The following is a 19,128-nucleotide window of genomic DNA, read 5'->3' as shown; positions in this document are numbered from 1 at the left end:
GGTTTCATGGATGCTGACATCCCCAAACCGTCGCTAGAACAGTTAAACTCCAGCCAAAGTTCTTTGCCTACACCTCATTGTAATCTCTGGGCTTCCACCATTTTCCTATTTCTCCTCCCTTTTTTTGAGCTTGTTTATGTGCTCAGAATTTCCCACCCCTGCTACCTTGTCACTCTGGTTCACTCTAGTGTCACCTGTCACATTTATAATCTGCCCATCCATCCAGATACACAGGGAAGTGTACTCCCATTCTGTTCTACCCTACCAGCCCTATGAAGCAGGGTATGCTGAAAGATTATGACTATTTCAGCAACACCAATAAGCCCCATGACACAGAAAGGATTTGAACCCAGGTCTTGCTAGTCCCAGGCCAACACTCTGCTATATGACATTAGCCCCATTTCTGCCTAAGCAGGGATCTGTTGGCAAGTCAGACCCCCAGACATTCAATAGAGACAACAGAAACAATCTAGAAATGTTAGTCATGAACAGGTCCTCTTGAGACTTCTACTACATTTATACCCCAGAATTCAGTGCTTAAGTCCCACTGATTTCAATGGATCCCAGGCATGCTTCAGTTCTCTGGACTGCAGCCAGGACATTTACCAGTACATAAGGAAATGACTCCTGTTTTTGCAAAAAGATAACATCTGAACTGGACCCAACCTGCTACACACTTGCCAACAGAACATAATTGCTGTGTAACTGCCCTCCCCACCCTGGCCTTATCCCCAGATGATCAGAGTCTGGGATGCAAGGAACCACACAATCAGTTCCCACCATTCCAAGAGAAAGTTAGGGCTCCATTTACTGAACAGCCCCTTCCTTCCTTCCTTCCTTCCTTCCTCCGCCCCACCCCATATTCTTACTGCATGATAGGCTATTGAAATTTAGGGGCCTTTCAAAATCAAGTCTGTGATCCAAGATGCTACTCATAACAAAATGACAGAGTTCTACACGCCCATACTTTTTAGTATGAAAAAGCAAGCTCTTTGGATCTCAATCAGAAACACCATTTGGAAGTGTCATCTAGCAATCTGCTGGGAACGGAGCTTAAAAAATATAACAGAGACCTTTTGTAAGTTTATGGTCATAAGGACTATGGAATACCTCAACCCTAACGGCATTTACAAGTTCCCCAAGTAAGTCTATGCAAAGGCATTTCAAATCTGTTCTGTACAACGCCCAGCCCACTGCAGGACCGCACAAAAATAATAAATGTAATAGCAGAAGAACAGCTGTAGCAACACATCTATTTGTACTGATCTGGAGGCATTTAGTTCAATGCCTCTATTTTAAAATATAAGTTAATATATAACTTAATAGAACTGCCAACATGCTTTGAGGGAGAGAGCCAGCAGTTAAAAACAATTCAGCTAATTCTGAATGGGAACATTTTCCCTCCGAAGTAAATGTGGCCCATTGCCAGGTGGTCAGGATTGTGAGACTGCCTTTACACCATTTGTAAGTTAGCAGAAACTAGTTTACCGCTCAAATTCCCCTCATTACAGGCAGTGGTGGGATCCAAAAATTTTAATAACAGGTTCCGATGGTGGTGGGATTCAAATAGTGGTGGCGCCGCACACACGCACCTCCAGTCCCTATTGAGCAGGGAGGTTGCTTTAGTAACCCCTTCTCGGCATTCAGAAAAAATTAGTAACCACTTCTAGAGAAGTGAGAACTGGTTGGATCCCACCTCTGATTACAGGCAATTCCCACATTTAATGAAGCTGAGAAACTTCATACTGGCTCTCTCTAAAATGATCTGCTCTGGAGTTAAAGGGATGAGTGCAAAGAGGAGTCAGCAAGGTGAAAAAAACACTAAAGCAAGTTACCTGTAGCTGCATTCTTATGCTGGAACTTGGTAAGATACAAGTGCATTCCCTTCCGGAAGTCCTAGGAATACATTGTCAAGACAAAGCTTAAAAAGTTAGGTTGTCACGACACCAAAGGCTTAAGTGTCTTTTCCCCCAAAACGTTCATTTTTGGTAGTTAGCCAGATTTGGTGAATTTCTCCAGCACCTTCTAATGGACTAGGATGTCTTCTCAGTTGGTACCAAACTAGACTTCCTATTTGCCTGCCAAGAGCAGGTAACCTCTTCCCAAACTCAATTTACCACCCCAAGAAACTAAAAAGCAGGAGAAAATATGGCCTTTATATTGTGACACCGTGTGACTGTTCCCTAGTCTCTATGGTAAAAACCATAGTCACTGGGGAGGCAGCCCAGAGGGTCACTTGGAAGTAATGTCATTCATATCATCTTGCAACTCCATCCTCTCCAGGCACCACTCTCCATATTTCCACATACCAGACACATTATGCCAACATGTGTCACTTTGAATGTCACACATGGCTGCAGAAAAACAGCATAAAAGCACTGCTAACCATGCTTTTTGCTTCTGTTTTTCAGAAACAACAGAACAGGCATTTGCAAGTGTCTTTTGATGAAATGGACACTCATAAACTCACACAAAGCAATTCAAAATTCTAATTTAACACCAATTTGAGAACAAGCTTTAGTAAATAGCTCTGAAACCAAAAAGTCCAAATAGGACAACTTAAGAGTAATCCCTTATATTTTCCAACACTGATTTTAATTAAAAATCTACTTTCTGGGCTGTTTTACACTAAAGCCATTACTCCCTCTCACTGCAGAAAGATCTATAAATATGTTTCTAATTAGTTGATTTTAGAAGAGGCACTTATGAACAGCACTTTGAAATTCAATTGCTTAAAATGGCAGTTTCAACCCTTGTTTTAATGGGGTACAATCAGATCTGAGTAGGTGAGGTCTACTTTTGAATACAGACAAGTCCGCTACAAAGAAATAAGAGCCTGTTCTAAACCTGTTGTTATTCTTTCGCTTGATTCCAAGTAAAGTAACAGTGGGATGGGGGTATCAAACGGTGTATTTAAATCCATTTATGATTTGTGTCTGAAGAGCTCTGGCCGTTTCAAATCACACACACACACACACACCCGGTCCCTGTTTTGTGGGGCGTTCCTTTTTATGTGTGTTTTTAAAAAAATGTTTTTTATTTATTTTATTTTTATTTATTTATTTATTAAACTTTTATACCGCCCCATCCTCTAGGGGCTCTGGGGGGTTGACATGTTCCAACTTGTGCACTGTAAAGCTAAGCCAATATAGTAATCCAATCAAACTTTAGATTGTAAATTATTACTGTTGGTTTATTGAAATTGTGTTGCATTGCGATTGCTGAATTGTGAGTCACCCTGAGGTCCACTTTGGTAGGCAGAAGGCAGGGTAAAAATAGAAATAAATAAATAAAATATTGCCCACATTCAGCAAGCATCTGAATGCTGACAATATGGGACTGAATTGCTATATTGGTCTAGTATTTAATGTTAGAGCGCAAAAGTTAGAACATCAAAAGAAAGCCAGAACAGAATACACCACGATACAAGGTGGAGAGAAAAACAAAGTACTTTTCAGAAGGACCTTGTGCATTTCAAACACTGCAGTGATTCAGAAGTGCAAAGAAGACCTGGAAATGGAGGAACAGAGTTTTTTTTAAAAAAGGCTCAACCCTGCTTTGTGAACAGACCATAAGCAGCTTGGTATGAAACTTTTTTTAAAAAATATGCTAGCAACCAGGAGCAAAAATAGTTGTGTCTAAAAAGACATACAAAATCGATTAGCGATCAGCAGCTAAAACGGATTATAAAGGCTGTTTGAACAGGGCCCAGCCATGAGATAGGGCCGTTCACATTGGCCTTTCTGCTCTTGAGGGGGGATTCATGGAAGCCCAAGACTGTTCTGCACCATGTTCACCTATCCATCAATGCACTGAGAAACCAATCAGGATGATTCTACATATGCGGGGACTGTGTGAAGAGTAACAACACAAGGATTCCAGCTCAAGGCAAAGATCCTGAGCTAGACCTTACAGCACCATTTCACTTGTAACAGTGCTTTCCTCTGGTGCAAGGGCTCTTCTGCTGACATGAAAAAGACTCCAACCTGAAGAAAGGCAGCACTGTTAGCAGAACAGAGTCACAGGACCCAATCTCACAGGACCCAATCTCCTGCATACTTTCTTCACTAAGAAGCCTTATCAAACTTGTAGGCTGGAAACACTGGAACTTTCAAAGGATCAGTGCAGAGTGGCATGAGGGCTGATTCTAGAAACAGGGAGCTTTCTACTTATTCTTCCCAGGAAAGAATGAGGCTTGCATGCACAGAAGCAGCTTCATATCTAATGACAAATAAAGACTGCTTGTCCATGACAAATGAATTACTGAGAGAGTCACCAGGAGCCAAACTGGATGATTTTTCATGCCTTTGCACAGGAGAGATCTTTATGCTCCTAGGGTCAAATAAATCAGTCCCAAAACAGACATCCTCTCCAAAATACCGAGGTAGCTCCTGAGAACTTTAATGAACTGGACACTCCTTGTGGGGAGTAGCAGTAAGCCCCCTCAAATCTGGAGCAGTGGAGGTGCTACTTTATACCTCATCATTTTACGATACATGAGCTGTTCGTGCCTTCCGCAAGGTGGTGCCCACATTGTGCAAATCTGAAACAAGACCAATCACGTATACTGTCCACTTTTCCAATGTCCATTTAAACTGTGACCTCCTTCCAGAAAGTATTTTTTTCCAGGTTGGTGGCAGCTGCATCTAGTTCTTTCTGTGGGGCTTTATAGTGAACCAATTTTGGACTTATTTAGGTAGTGTTTGAGTCTAAGGCCCTTTCCGCACACGCAAAATAATGCATTTTCAAACTACTTTCACAACTGTTTGCAAGTGGATTTTGCCATTCCGCACAGCTTCAAAGAGCACTGAAAGCAGTTTGAAAGTGCATTATTCTGCATGTGCGGAATGAGCCTAAGTGTAGACAGATTTCAAAATGTTTCATTAGTGTTATTTGTTCTCTTTTGTATGCATTTGTTGCGTAACATTTCAGGAGCTGTGCTGATGGCAACACATGCAATAGATACATTTCATTTATGGACATAAATAAAATCAATGTGTTGTCTCTGCTAATGAAACTTTCACAAACAGGCAGCACATCTGCCTACCAGACATTGGGGGAAGAATAGGAGAAGAGGGCCAAGTACCTTTGTGCTGCATGTCAACCCCCAGAGACAACTAGTTTGCTGCTGATGGTAATTCAATGCTGGACTAGATGACCTTGGTTTGATGCCACAAGATACATGCACATGCCTGCACAAGCATGCCTGCCTACCCTCCCCCTTTTGAAACCAAAGACAGGACATTTCACAAATATCTAGAAGCCAGTAGCAGAGAAATTATACATTTTTACCTCATCCCCAATGTAGTTGTGCAGCATTCGAATGACCGATGCGCCTTTGCTATAAGAAATTGCATCAAATATTTCATCTACTTCAGACGGGTGGCCCACGTTAACCTGGGTGAGAAAAGCAAATTGTCAAGAGAACAGGCTACACTTGCTTTGCAGGGCCAGAATGCTAATCGATGTCACGGCAATAAGACTTTCTTGTCTTTGCACAATGATGGGGCTGCATTCTTCCCAATTATCCAGAGGGAAAAACTGGGAAAGCTGAGAGAGCAAGGATGAAGCTACCACTCACTTCAATGGGATGACTGTTGTCTAAGGCGTCAAGCTCCTGCGCCCGTGTATAATCAGCAGAAACGAACTGGGTCCAGATATCGTATTCTGGAAAGCAGTGGTCTACACAAAGATACTCAATCCAGGAAGCAAAGCCCTCGTTCAGCCACAAATGGGTCCACCATTCCTACAAAGAAGTGAGAACAGATGTTAAACATAGCTTTGTGCTAGATCTGCAAAAAGGGTGGGGGAGTTTGTGTCCTCTCCAGATTCCAGCATTCCCAAAGCTATTTCCTACCCCAGGAATCCCCGATCTTTGCAAGTGGAGACATGAGAAAATGTAGAAACGCTAATTCACCACAATGAAAGCTATGCCTGTTCTGAAACTCTGTGCAACAGTAGAAAACGATGGAATGTGGTATTTGGCGGTGACTTTGGGATCCAGTGAAATCTGAGCTTTTCTTTTTAAAGCGTTATCTAGCACCTGTAGCTTGAATTTGTGTGAATGCCTGATGAAACCACAGAAGCTTAGGGAAAAAACAAATGCCAGTATTCATGGCAAAAATCAACCGAACAGGAGTAAACACACACACACTCAGTTTCCAGTTCAGCAATTGAAGGAGTGTTTGTTCAGTGGGTATATTTTTAACTGGAATTGGAAAGGCAATACAGATGAAGTAAAAAATACAGTGACCTTGCACTCTGTTGAATGAAACATACTGTCACCATCAGCACCACTGCTACACAAGACATAATTGTGACCGAGTGCTACCTCAGGCTTAATTTTCTCCTTCCTTAAAAAAAAAAAAAAGCAACCAATTCCCATATTATCTGTACTTCTGATTAGATCAATTTTCAAGGCCAGGCTCCGAGGTTTCAGTGTGTCCTAGAGATGCCAGAAGGATTAATGTTCTAACCTCACCTTTCAACTCCTGCAATACCAGGCTCCAGTGTGGTTTTTGAAAGTTTAAGACAGGCACAGCTGAACACAAGAATTCAGACTTACTCAAGACCATGAAGCAATAGTTTTACTTCATTCAATTTATGGGCCCCCTTCACCTTATGAGCTAAAGGCAGCACACAACTACAATTAACAATAAAATCAACAAAATCTGTAAATTCTAACAATATTTTGGCACCAATTACTCCACTAAGGAGGATAATAATGAAAATATAAACCTCACTCATAAGATTAAGGGAAAGTGGAGGGGGGGAGAGAGGAAGGAGGGGAGGGGGAGGCTGGTTCCATGGATACTTTTGCTGCCCTCAACCATAAGCCTGGTATAACAGCTCTGTTTTACAGACTTTTGCCTGACTCTTTCTGTATGTCCTGTATGCCAATCTTGAAATATTCATCACTTCCCCCATCCAACCACTGAAGGTAGCCCTTCTGGCATTTACCAGAGCCAAGACCTTTTCCACTATGGCTCCTGCTTTGTGAAATAGGCTCTCAGAAGAGGTGAGAGGACCATCCCGCCCTCCCCCAAGACATTCAGGAGGAACTGCAACCCTTGCTTGTTTGTTAGGGCTTTTGAGGGAATCTGAACGGGAGGCATTTTTTAATGTGGGGAAGACTTAGGGGTTTATCATTTTATTCTGGTTTTAAATTAAAATGTTTTTAAACTTTTTAAAAAAGACAGTGTGGTGTAGTGGTTAAGAATAGTGGACGCTAATCTGGAGAACTGGGTTTGATTCCTGCTCCTCCACATGAAGACTGCTGGGTGACTTTGAGCTAGTCACAGTTCTCTCAGAACTCTTAGTCCCACCTACTTCGCGAAGTGTCTGTTGTGGGGAAAGAAAGGGAAGGAGTTTGTAAGCCGCTTTGAGACTCCTTCAAGGGAAAGAAAAGTGGAGTATAAATCCAAATTCTTCTTCTATTATCATAAGCTGTCTTGAACCATGAGGAAAAGCAGGGCATAGGTGCTTGAATTAACAGATAAATAATAAAAATGGTCACTTCATTACCATTTGTTTAATGCGCTACTAAGTTTCAGGTGAGGAAGTGGAGCACCATTCTGGATAGGCATGGGATGAGGTGTGAACGAGCTATTTATATCATTGACAGGTACAAAGCACTCAAAAAATCTGCTCTAAGCAGCTGTATTGTTAAAAGCAACTAAGCATCCCTGCTGCATAACTGTGGGGAAGGAGGAGGAGCAGGAGGAGGAGCAAGAGATGGCTTCTGTTTGGGGTTTCAGAATGCAGGTGATCCTTTTGCCGCTGTCCCCTTTGCTGTGAAAATCAGCTGATGAACTCATGACTGGGGCGCCTGCCGAAGTCTAACATTAGCACAGCAAGCAGGATGGGACTGGCTCCTCCTGTGGAGAGAATGCCTCACTGCCTCTTCCTGTGGCTGGTCATCCATGCCAGCTGTGACTGCAGAACTGGCCTGTGCACAGTCAAATTGTGAAAAGGGAGACAGACGATGGGAGAACACACAAAAAAGAAGGGCTACCTTAATTTAACATTTTATTTATGGAAGGGTGTTTCTATCTCGCCTTTCCAAACTACTTGGCCAAAAGTACTGGATTCTCAGAAGCTTCAAGTGCAGAGCAATGGCTGCAGGGCAACGGCTAAACATTTTGATGCCTCTGGTTCGTAAAAAAGGTCAGCTCTTTCCAGAGCTGCCCTTCCTTTCGTGGAAGTCCTGACTTGTCACACAAAGCAGCCTCTCCCACATTTTCAACCACCCTAGCATCACATCAAATGCTAAAAATACACAATGTGCTTTCCAGTCATTGCTCTTCCATTTCAGCAGTTACAGGGACCAAGAGGCCAGATGACGACTTAGGAAAAGTGGCTTTGTCACTAACTAAAGAAGGCAAAAAAACTAACTGTTACAACATTATGAAAGACAGTCAGACTTTTGCCATTTGAAGAAGGGTAGGGAAACCTTTACTTTATGGGAGTTGAAGATCCAGGGCTGGCTCAAGGGGAGATGAGAGAAAGAAAACCAAAGACAGCTGTACTTTCTAGAGTACAGAAAGAAAACCAACAAACAACCTGAAAACACATGAGAAGAAGAGGAGTTAAGATTTATATCCCACCTTTCTCTCCTGTAAGGATACGCAAAGTGGCTGACAAGCTCCCTTCCCTTCCTGTCCCCACAACAGATACCTTGTGAGGTAGGTGGGGCTGAGACAATTCACCCAGCAGGAATGTAAGAGTGCGGAAACAGATCTGGTTCACCAGATAAGCCTCTGCCACTCAGGAGTGGGGTATTAAACCCGGGTCTCCAGAATAGAATCCACCTGCTCTTAACCACTACACCATGCTGGAAATTTGTTCCTGCAACTGAATTATGCGTTATATTGGGTTGTATGCCTACAGGTAGAAGGCCTGTATTTGGCAATTCCAGACAAGCACCCAAACAGAGATATGCATCAGTATCCTGCCACTTTTAAAAGCCCTAAGGTTGGAAAAATTATACAGAGAACTGAAATCCCATGGTAAACTTCTTCCAGCGTAGGCTGGGAGTTCACCAATTTCCCCCACATTCTGGCTGAAGACCCATGATGGATCATTTGGAGCGAAGAATGGGAAGATGAGAGGCAAGAAGGCCTGTTCCACTGACCAAAATGCCTTTACTGCAGGATCCGAGCCATTCTTTTGTGCTACAACCCATTTTCAGCCTTTCAGAGGGGGAAAACTAGGTTAGATGCCCAGACAAATGAAGAGAAGCGCATAATGATTCTATGTATACATAATTTATCGACAACCAATCAAGAGCCTATCACATAACCTGCATAGGAGCTCTAGCAGCTTGCAGTGGTTGATAATGCAATCTTCTTTAAGATACTGTGCATGCACACACAATTGGAAGAGAGCACAAGGTATGCGCAGTTATCAAGAACAGTTAGTACATAGTCCAAATTATGTCCATGGGATGCCCTGCAAAATGGTAGGCTGGCCTACTTCACAAACCGAATAACCTTGACTTAAGGCCGCAGCACTGTAAAGCCAACCACACAATTTCTTTCATATACAAAAAAACATACCATCGTCACAAGGTTTCCAAACCACTGGTGAGCAAGCTCATGGCCCACGACAAGCGCCACCCACTGGCGGGAAGAGGAACATGAGTTTTTGGGATCAATCAGCAGTGCAGTTTCCCTGTGGATTAGAAAGAGAACACAGACTGAGACAGTGCAGCACCGAAAAGAGCCATTAAAAAAAGCTAGCCAAGCTTTGTATTTTAGCAAGACCCTAAAAAGTGCATCTTGCTTGCATGCAAGTACAGTTGGGGCTAACATTTCGGATGTGCTAGAATGCCAAAAGAGGGAAGAAGTTCTAGTAGAAAACCACCACCATAGCTCTCAAAAGTATGAACCCTTGACCCGGCCTGAATACTATTAAACAACCGGGGGGAAGGGGCAACTGAGGATAAAGATCCTCATTTTGATGCCAACTTTTTTCCCCATAAACATTTCTCCCTAAAATATCCTTGAAATGATCAAAGCTATCAGTATTGCTTCAAACCTACCAAAGCTTGTCCTCAAAACCCTTCTAACAAAAGGACCACTTAACGTTTTGCTGGATTTAGGACACCTTTTCTAGAATGGCATAACTGAGGCAAGGGAGGCGGTTTCTACGTATTTGAAGCTCTTCTAGCTTGGCAGAACTTCCAATCTAATCCAATGATAGCCCAAAGGAGATACAGGCATAGCCCAAAGAGTGATAGCCCAAAGTGATAGCCCAAAGTGATACAGGCATTTTTACCCATTAAAAAAAGATTAGTGGGGAAGAATCCTCAGGTGTCAGTGAGCAGAAAGCAGTTAAAACCACTGTGATAACCCAAGGGATTCTAGAGATACACGTGGCTTCAAACGCGGCAGCCATTTTAATATCGGGACTTTTTTCTACAACCGAAGCACATTACTTGCACTTCCTCTGAACAATGCAGAACCGCATTTTTATCTTTTGATGAGAAAGACCATAGAATGCCTTTTTTTAAAAAATCCCCTTTGTGGTCTGCCGCTCTCAAAATGTATCTAGGAACTTATCAATTTGCAAAATGTGGGCTTGTTTGAAAAAGTACTGCATGTAGAAAAATTATTCTGCAACTAACATACGAAAACAAGGGCACAAGAAGTTCACTACACGATTGGTTGTTTTTTAAGAGTCAACAAGCAACTTTTGTCAGCCAAAAAGGAGTGTTTCAGGAAACAAGAAGATGGCTGAAATAAGGAATATACAAAGTACAACATGATGATGGGCTGAAAAAGGGAAAGTGTTTGAATGCTCCTTGTACGATTTGTAGGCTGTGGCTACCCTAAACATGTTCTTCTTAATGTGCAAATTTGAAGACTGTTTCGCCACCTGCAGCATCATACTGTGGCAGATGTCCAAACCACGTTTCACATGCTCCAAACCTAACCATTAGGTGAGCAAAGAATTAATGTTAACACATGAATCCAAATATCTGGACTGCATCCTAAATTCCATGGACTGTGTCCAAAGTTCCAAATATACTACAATTGAAACGATGTCCTGCACTGCCTTGAGTCAGAAATGCCTCATTTTCATTCCAGACTGTGTAGCTGCACATGTATGCCTGCTACTCCCATGTTGAACCAACTTTCCCCAAAGACATTCTCACTTTTCTGCTGCCAGAAGGAACAAGAACCCTTGCTTAAGACAGAAATGGCCTTGGAAGCTAAGAGGCGCTGCTTTTATTCTGACTGTAGCGTAAGGCCACTGAATTCAGCAAACCTAAACATTTTCATGTCAATCTGGAACATCGGGAAATAGCAGGGTAAGTGAAGAACAGGAGTTAAAGAGCCACGCCCAAATATTACAAATCATGAAGTGCTGGGCAACTTAGGGCCACAAAGCAGCAGCAAGCGGATTTGGGGGGCCGGGGGGGCCAGGGGAGAACAGAACTGATCCAATGAAGCCTGCACAAGAAGGAATACTTTTGCTGCCCTATCTTAGTACCAAGATGTGAAGTACAGAAATATTATTCTGCTGGAAGCTCCAAGTATAAATTGACAGCATAGCAGCATCCCAATCATGAATCATCAAGCAGCAGCTGAGAGATCTGGTACGAGAGTTCTTCTCTGGTACAGGTTCCTTCGAGAGCCTGGCTATTTTCTTCCAGTGAACTTCTGCATCCCTGGCCTTTGCAAGAAAACAAAACAAAAAAACCCCCTCCAAGCTGCTTTTCAATACCTAGTGGAGTTATGGATGCTGGTGGGACATGAAATACTGTTCATGGGGAAAACTGACTTCAGTGTGCTGAACAGGCGTGCAATCCTATTCCTACAAGTTCAACATTATAGTGCTTGATGATGCATGTCCATGAAAGTATTCACAGCCCAAAATGATTTGGGGGGAGAATATACACTGTTTAAAAAAAACATGAATCTGAAGCTCTCCACTCCCAGTATGTAAATATCAAGTACAATGAAAGCTATGGTTTACTTTTGACTTTGCAAGAAAACAAAACAAAAAACCCTCCAAACCAGCGTGGTGTAGTGGTTAAGAGCAGGTGCACTCTAATCTGGAGTACCAGGTTTGATTCCCTGCTCTGACCCTTGAGCGGTGGAAATTTATCTGGTGAAGCAGATTAGCTTGTGCACTCCAACACATGCCAGCTGGGTGACCTTGGGCTAGTCACAGTTCTTTGGAGCTCTCTCAGCTCCACCCACCTCACAGGGTGTTTGTTGTGGGGGGAGGAAGGGAAAGGAGCTTGTAAGCCACTTTGAGTCTACTTACAGGAAAGGGGGATATAAATCCAAACTCCTCCCCGCCCCTCCCCCGGTCGCTACAAAATAAAGTGACGGTTTTCTGGCCTCAGCAAATGTCTCCAGAATGACCATGGTTCATGAGCAGGCTCTGGGACAGCAGAGTCTCCACCTATCAAATGTTCCCTCTCCCATTTTAACCATGGTAAAACATCGAGGTCAGCCCTGATGGTGACCAGGGTTTCAGGGCAAACTGGCTTTGAAACCATCTTCAAACTGTGATTCAAGAGGAGCCCGAGCTGGCCTTAAATGGTAGTTAAGAGTTAAGAAAAGAAGAATAAATCTAGATCTGCGAATGAAGTGGGAGAGAAAAAAATGTGTGATGCTGCATCTTATTTGTGGCCTTCTTATCACCAGTTAAGAATACATCTGCCTTGGGTCACAAAGGAACAGGAGAATCAGATGCAATGAAATACCTTAATCAGAGCTGCAATTTTTTTAAAAAAAATGTTCTTAAACTACTACCGCTAAAGCAGGGGTCTCCAAAGTGGTCGATATCAACTGCTGGGTGTCAATGGGTCCAAGGGGTCAATAAATGCCTAGGGCCTAAAAGGTAAGATAAATACCAGGGTCGATTATGAACTTTTGGGGTATATTTGTATAAGAAACAGAAGAAGAGTTTGGATTTATATCCCCTGCTTTTTCTCCTGTAAGGAGACTCAAAGGGACTTACACTCTCCTTTCCCTTCCCCCCTTACAACGAACACCCTGTGAGGTAGGTGGGGCTGAGAGAGCTCCAAAGAACTGTGACTAGCCCAAGGTCACCCAGCTGGCAAGTGTTGGAGTGCACAGGCTAATCTGAATCCCCCAGATAAGCCTCCACAGCTCAAGTGGTAGAGCGGGGAATCAAACCCAGTTCCTCCAGATTAGAGTGCACCTGCTCTTAACCATGCCACTGCTGCTCCTAAATAAAATAAAAATACATGAAATGATCCAATAAATTTAAATTACAACTTATTAATGCATGGCTGACACTTATCTCTAATTGGGTGTTATACATTGTTACACAAATCAAGAAATTTATTATTGAAAATATTTATTTAGTTATTTATTTTATATGCCTGGGGGTCGATAAGAAATCAAGGATTCCATGAAGGAGTCGATGGTCTAAAAAGTTTGGAGGGGCCTACTCTAAAGGGTTCATCTCCCCACCCCCAACCACCCTGGAAATCCACTCAAGTATACATTTTAAAGAGACCTCAAGTTGTTTAAAATGGAAAATAACTTCAGACGATGCAACTTGAACATTGATTAGGACAAATGGACAAATTAGTCAAAGGACACACAGAAGGAAAGAAAGACAGTATTTAATGGCATACCTATAAGTAACAAGGCCCCAGTTCTCCATGGCACCTTTATAAAATAAATACAAAGGTTTATTGTTTTAGCCATTTCCTAAAATGTTATTCAATTTATAGAAAATGCGGATTTGGAGATAACACAAGGTACTTTACCAGCTGCAAAGTCTGCAATAGCAATGAGATCAATTTTAGGGAGAGGGTAAGGAACATTGAAGTAATCCTTATAGAAAGGCAGAGTTTTAGCAGCAACCTATGGGGAGGGAGAAAAATATCAGTGAACATTGTATAGTAAATCAAGAAAAGCAGACTTGATATTTCCAACTGACTTCAAGCAGGGCAGGACTGGGAGGAAATAATGGAAAAGGGGCCTGCACCACCACCACCACCCCCCACAAAGAAAGGACAGCCAATCAGCCTATTTGCCCTGAACAGCATTCTCATTGCTACTGGACTATTCTCTCTCCCAGGGAAAGATGACCATGCGGGTCTGCGTTCTGTGGCGGAAGTTACAGCAGTGTGTCTCCGCTCCTGAAAGTAGTTCCAATTCTCTTTTCAAATCGAAGACAATTATTTAAGTGCCACTTCCATCAAAACCATTATTGCCTGCAGCAGGAATGGGAAACAAAATGGCAGATGCAACTCTGCAGAAAGCCAAGCCTTGCTAATAGCCAACCAGGTTGATATAAGTGCTCTTTTTTCGAAGGTCTGTGTTGAACAGCGCTGGCAATAATGGTTTTGACAGAAGCAGTGCTTAAATAAGATTCTTTAACACAAAAAGAAAATCATAAGGTGGAGAGGCAGTCACTAGGATCCCACAGAGCACTTAAACACAAGGAAGTCGAGGAAGATATGATGGATGAATTCACATATCTCCTGACATCTTTTCCTGAGACAAGAGTATAGCCTGGTAGATACCAGAGGCCATAATGGCCAATCCAGCCCTGACTTCAAAACACTGCATCTTTTCTTACTCCTGTGTTGCTGCAGGAGTTTAAAACTTCCCTTTTCCCCTTCTTAAAAGAGGCAGGATGGAACATGACTGGGAAGCTCCCAAGGACTGGGCCACTAATCAGATCAAGTTGCAACTGGTGGCAAACTGGACTCCGAAGTCATTTACCTTGCACCCTGGTGACCCTCCCAAATGTTGAAGGATATACTATAACTTTTGTCCACTTCTCCAGCTCATAAGAGGAAAAGTGTTCATGCTGTAAAAGGCTTAATATGTAATTAATGTTGCATCTCTTCAGAAATGTGCATGCCGCGTGCAAGGTTTGGCTGAGTATGTGTCCTCCATAACTCAGATCTTTATTACTAGAGAGTACCAATTTTGCTATGGAGTCCTCATTCATGAGGGGATCAGTTTGGCAAAATATGCTCTGGCTTCCTATCAGATGTATGGAGAATCCAGTGATCCCTAGCACAAAAACGGCGCCCCCCCCCCCCCCCCCCATTAGATAGTAGCATTCAAGAACTGACATTATCAGCCAGTTCACTGCTGGGTAATGCAAAGTTCTCTCTTTTTAAGAGCCACTCTAGACTGCCATGGAACCCACTGAGAGATGGTATTATACCTCTAATGCAAACTTTCCTTGTTCTGCTTTGCCAACAGGAGTGTAAACACGGACTAACACACCATCAGAAGACCTGGTCTCAACGAAATCATATTCTCCCACCACGAAAGCAACGAGATACGTGGACATCACAGGGGTGCGGGCAAACTTCACTTCCACCAGGTTTTCATCATCAGGGTAGGGCCTCCGTTCAGTGACGTTCTTTCCAAGGAAAGAGATTTGACAGAGAGTTGTTAAATCAGCAGGAACTGGTTTCCTGAATTTCTCACAATGGGAATAGATAACAGGGGCTGAGATGTAATGGGTTATCTCGCAGTGCTCAATGGCAGACACTGAGCCCTACAGTTTTCCCTACTTCCTAACCATATAAATTCAACTACTGTGTTCTCACATTATCTCATTCTTCTACTCCCATCTCTATGCTTTTCTGCCATGCTGCTCCTCACACATGCAACAAAAAGCATGTATTCAACCAGCCACCCCCACCCTTTAAATGTCACTTCCGGACTCACTTTAATGAAGCCCTCGAAGACCAAGCTCCCCTCCTGCTGTTATCGCCTCAAAATTAACTCCTCCTGTCTCATTCTCCGATGCTTGTCAATGTTGGCTGTCTTCCCCCTACCAGCCACTGGGAGCCAGCGTGGTGTTATGGATAAGAGCAGGTGCACTCTAATCTTTAGAACAGGGTTTGATTCCCTGCTCTGCCACTTGAGCAGTGGAGGCTTATCTGGTGAACCAGATTAGTTTGTGAACTCCAACACATGCCAGCTGGGTGACCCTGGGCTAGTAACAGTTCTTTGGCATCCACCTCACAGGGTGTTTGTAATTGGGGAAAGTGGGGGAGGAGAGATTGTAAGCCCCTTTGAGTCTCCTCACAGGAGAGAAAGGGGGGATATAAATCCAACTCTTCTTCTTCCCCCACCCCCCACCCCCTTTACCAACCACTGCAAAGCATTTCACTTCACCCAAGATATTTCTGGTGTTTCCTGAGAGTTTAATAGTACAAGCTTGTATTAACCTATCAAGCAGCAAGATGGTGCATCCTGTGCAGTATAAACACAACCGAGTGCCTTACAATATAAAAGGTGGACAATAGGGAGGAATTGGGTCTAGGTCCAGATCTTCAACCCTATTTTACAAATTACTAATGTAATGTAAAGGGAAGTGCCCTCATGGATGGGAGGGCAAGTTCTAGTTCCACATACCCAACATTACCAATCTCTTCCGAACTTTCATGAAATTTAAACTGCCTAACATTGGCTTATGACCGTTGGTAAAGCGTTTCCCATTCATACATTTGTTCTTCTTGAGCAAGCAAAACTGTCTACTGGACAGAGGCTGTCAAAATGCAATTGTAACAGGATATCCAGAAGTGCTTACAAAGCCCCTGCTTATCTGTTTCATGTCCTTAATACTAATTCTGGAAACCTGTTCACACAGAAAGAGGAGGAAAGTATGGAAGCATGGAATCCTCAGGACCTGTATGCCCAAACTTTTTAAACATGAATATTACCATTTTTATCCCCCCCAAGAGTGTGTTCCTCGTAGGTAGAAGAGCCAAGACGAATGCCAAGAGACACAACTGTCCTAAAGATCATCCCTTTTTGCTCTCCTGTTTTAGAAGGAAACCTAACAATTTATCATAATTACATCTGAATACACAGATCATGATGAAAGACTGACCAGAACCAAACCTCTGAAACTATGGGGAAATTCAAATGTTGTGTTCCTAAATTTTCCCATGAATGGAATGGAAACAGGAAGTGTACAGAAGGCTCACATGTTCCCTGCTCTGCCATGATTTGGTGTAACCCATAATTTAGTGCCACGCCTGCACCAAATTATGGCAGGAGGATTGCTCTGAAAGCATGACTGTAAGCTCCAGTATTGCTTGGTACCATAAAATGAAACAGATCTGCAAACTATAGCTTTAGATAACACTGTGTAGTTAAGAACTGATGTCCAAACTGAGCCAACGGCATGAAGACGGGGTCTTTCAACTTGCCAGTCTTTCAACTCGACAAAGTGTCCCTCCTGACAAAATATTTGGCTCAGCAAGCTGAAAACCCTGGTTTCTCTCTCATATATGGATCCTAACCAGGGTAACAATCCATGGTTTGAACCGTGGATAAGATTTAAGACCTCAGAAGTCTCAAGAGATATATGAAAAGCTGAGAAGTTTTGCATTTGTAAGTGCCTAAGTCGTCATATCATGTTACATTTTACCATTTTAATCAAATACTTACCATATTGGACAAAGCTACCCTGTCTTTAGGAACCACCAATGAGATATCAAATGTTGCCTTGATGGCGGGCTCATCCCAGCAAGGGAAGGCTCGACGAGCATCAGTAGCCTGCAGTCATAAGAATATCCAAAGTCACAAGGAAGTTACAGGAAGTCACAAGAATATCCAAAGCATATGAGGACAAAATTTATGACAGCAATCATACAAGAATAGATAAAAGGAAATTCCAGCTATATTCTTGAGTGAAATGTGGCCTGCATACCAGATAGCAACACAGAAGTGCATTGCGAGTCAACTGGAATCAACTGACAGCAAAAATAAACTAAAATTCAAATAACAGAATAAAGGAATACAGGAAGTCAAGAACCTTGGACGGAAGTACTTTATAGAAGCCTTGATGGTGGGTTCACCCCAGCAAAAGAAGGCTCTGAGTATTAGTAGCTTGGGGAAAGTCACAAGACTAACCACAGCACTTGAGGACAAGGTTTATGACAGTAATCATACAAGAACAGATACCAGAAGTTTCAATGAGCTACATTCCTAAGTAAAATGGGGTCTGCATACAATACCACAGCACGAAAGTGTATCGCATGGAGAATCTCAAGCCAACTGAAAGCGAAAATTAAATTAAACTCAAGGAAGAATAAAAATCTGCCTTGCCAGTGTTCTATTTTGCAACATAGTCTGAAGGTCCTTATTCATAGTATACAAAACAACACTTCAATACTCCATGCTCTCAATCTGTGACAAACTACCAGTACTTCGTTTTATTTTATTATTCAATTCATTTAAACCCCACCTTCCTCCCCAATGGGGAATCAAGGCAACTTATATTGTTCACCTCTCCTCCGTTTCATCCTTACAACTACCCTGTGAGATAACTTAGGCGGAATGTGTGACTGGGCCAAGGTCATCTAGTGAGTTTCCACAGCACGTATGGAGATTCAAACTTGGGTCTTACAGATCCTAGTCTGATACTCCTAACCACTACAATAAACTGGCTCTTTCAGAGAAAGGATAGTGAAGACTAAAGAGGCAAGGACTTAGCAAAGGCCTATATGGAAGTTCAGGGACCAAGCAACAATTGGAACTATTCTTTCAACGCCTGCATCCAATCCTCTATGTTCTTACCATACATCAAGGGAACCACTGACCGCATAGGAAAACTGATGAAGAAGCATAACCTACAAACAATCTACAGACCCACTAAGAAAATCCAACAAATGCTACGTTCAGCAAAGGATAAGAGGGATCCTCTAGCTACTGCAGGAGTCTACTGCATACCATGTAGCTGTGGACAAGTCTACATAGGAACCACCAAACGCAGCACTCAGACACGAATAAAAGAACACGAAAAGCACTGCAGACTATTTCAGCCAGAAAAATCAGCAATAGCAGAACACATAATAAACCAACCTGGACACAGAATATTATTTGAAAACGCAGAAATTCTGGACCACTCTGACAACCACTACGTCAGACTACACAGAGAAGCCATTGAAATCCACAAACACACGGACAATTTCAACAGAAAAGAAGAAACCATGAAATAGAACAGAACTTGGCTGCCAGTGTTGAAAAATGACCCACTGGATACTCACCGTGAAGGGGTCTTCTCCTGGGTGGTCATAAGCCATCTTGTTGGGTTCCTCCCACCCACTGTCGAAGAGGCAGGAAATCTCTCTCGGGTACGTCCTGCCACCAG

General features: G+C 42.7%; 1 protein-coding gene across 1 annotated transcript in view; it reads right to left on the bottom strand.

Moving 5' to 3' along the window:
• NPEPPS (aminopeptidase puromycin sensitive) overlaps positions 1–19,128 on the bottom strand; it is a 114,536-nt gene that overhangs the window by 28,175 nt on the left and 67,233 nt on the right. The window contains 8 exon segments of the mRNA XM_048518237.1: positions 1,836–1,896; positions 5,293–5,397; positions 5,582–5,746; positions 9,558–9,672; positions 13,625–13,658; positions 13,760–13,856; positions 15,178–15,378; positions 17,424–17,531. Coding sequence (XP_048374194.1) covers positions 1,836–1,896; positions 5,293–5,397; positions 5,582–5,746; positions 9,558–9,672; positions 13,625–13,658; positions 13,760–13,856; positions 15,178–15,378; positions 17,424–17,531 — 886 coding nt within the window.

The sequence above is a fragment of the Sphaerodactylus townsendi genome, linkage group LG15 (assembly GCF_021028975.2).
Source record: "Sphaerodactylus townsendi isolate TG3544 linkage group LG15, MPM_Stown_v2.3, whole genome shotgun sequence".
Lineage (NCBI taxonomy): Eukaryota > Metazoa > Chordata > Lepidosauria > Squamata > Sphaerodactylidae > Sphaerodactylus > Sphaerodactylus townsendi.
Note: the sequence above shows the minus strand (reverse complement) of the source record. Positions and strands in the feature narration are given on the sequence as shown.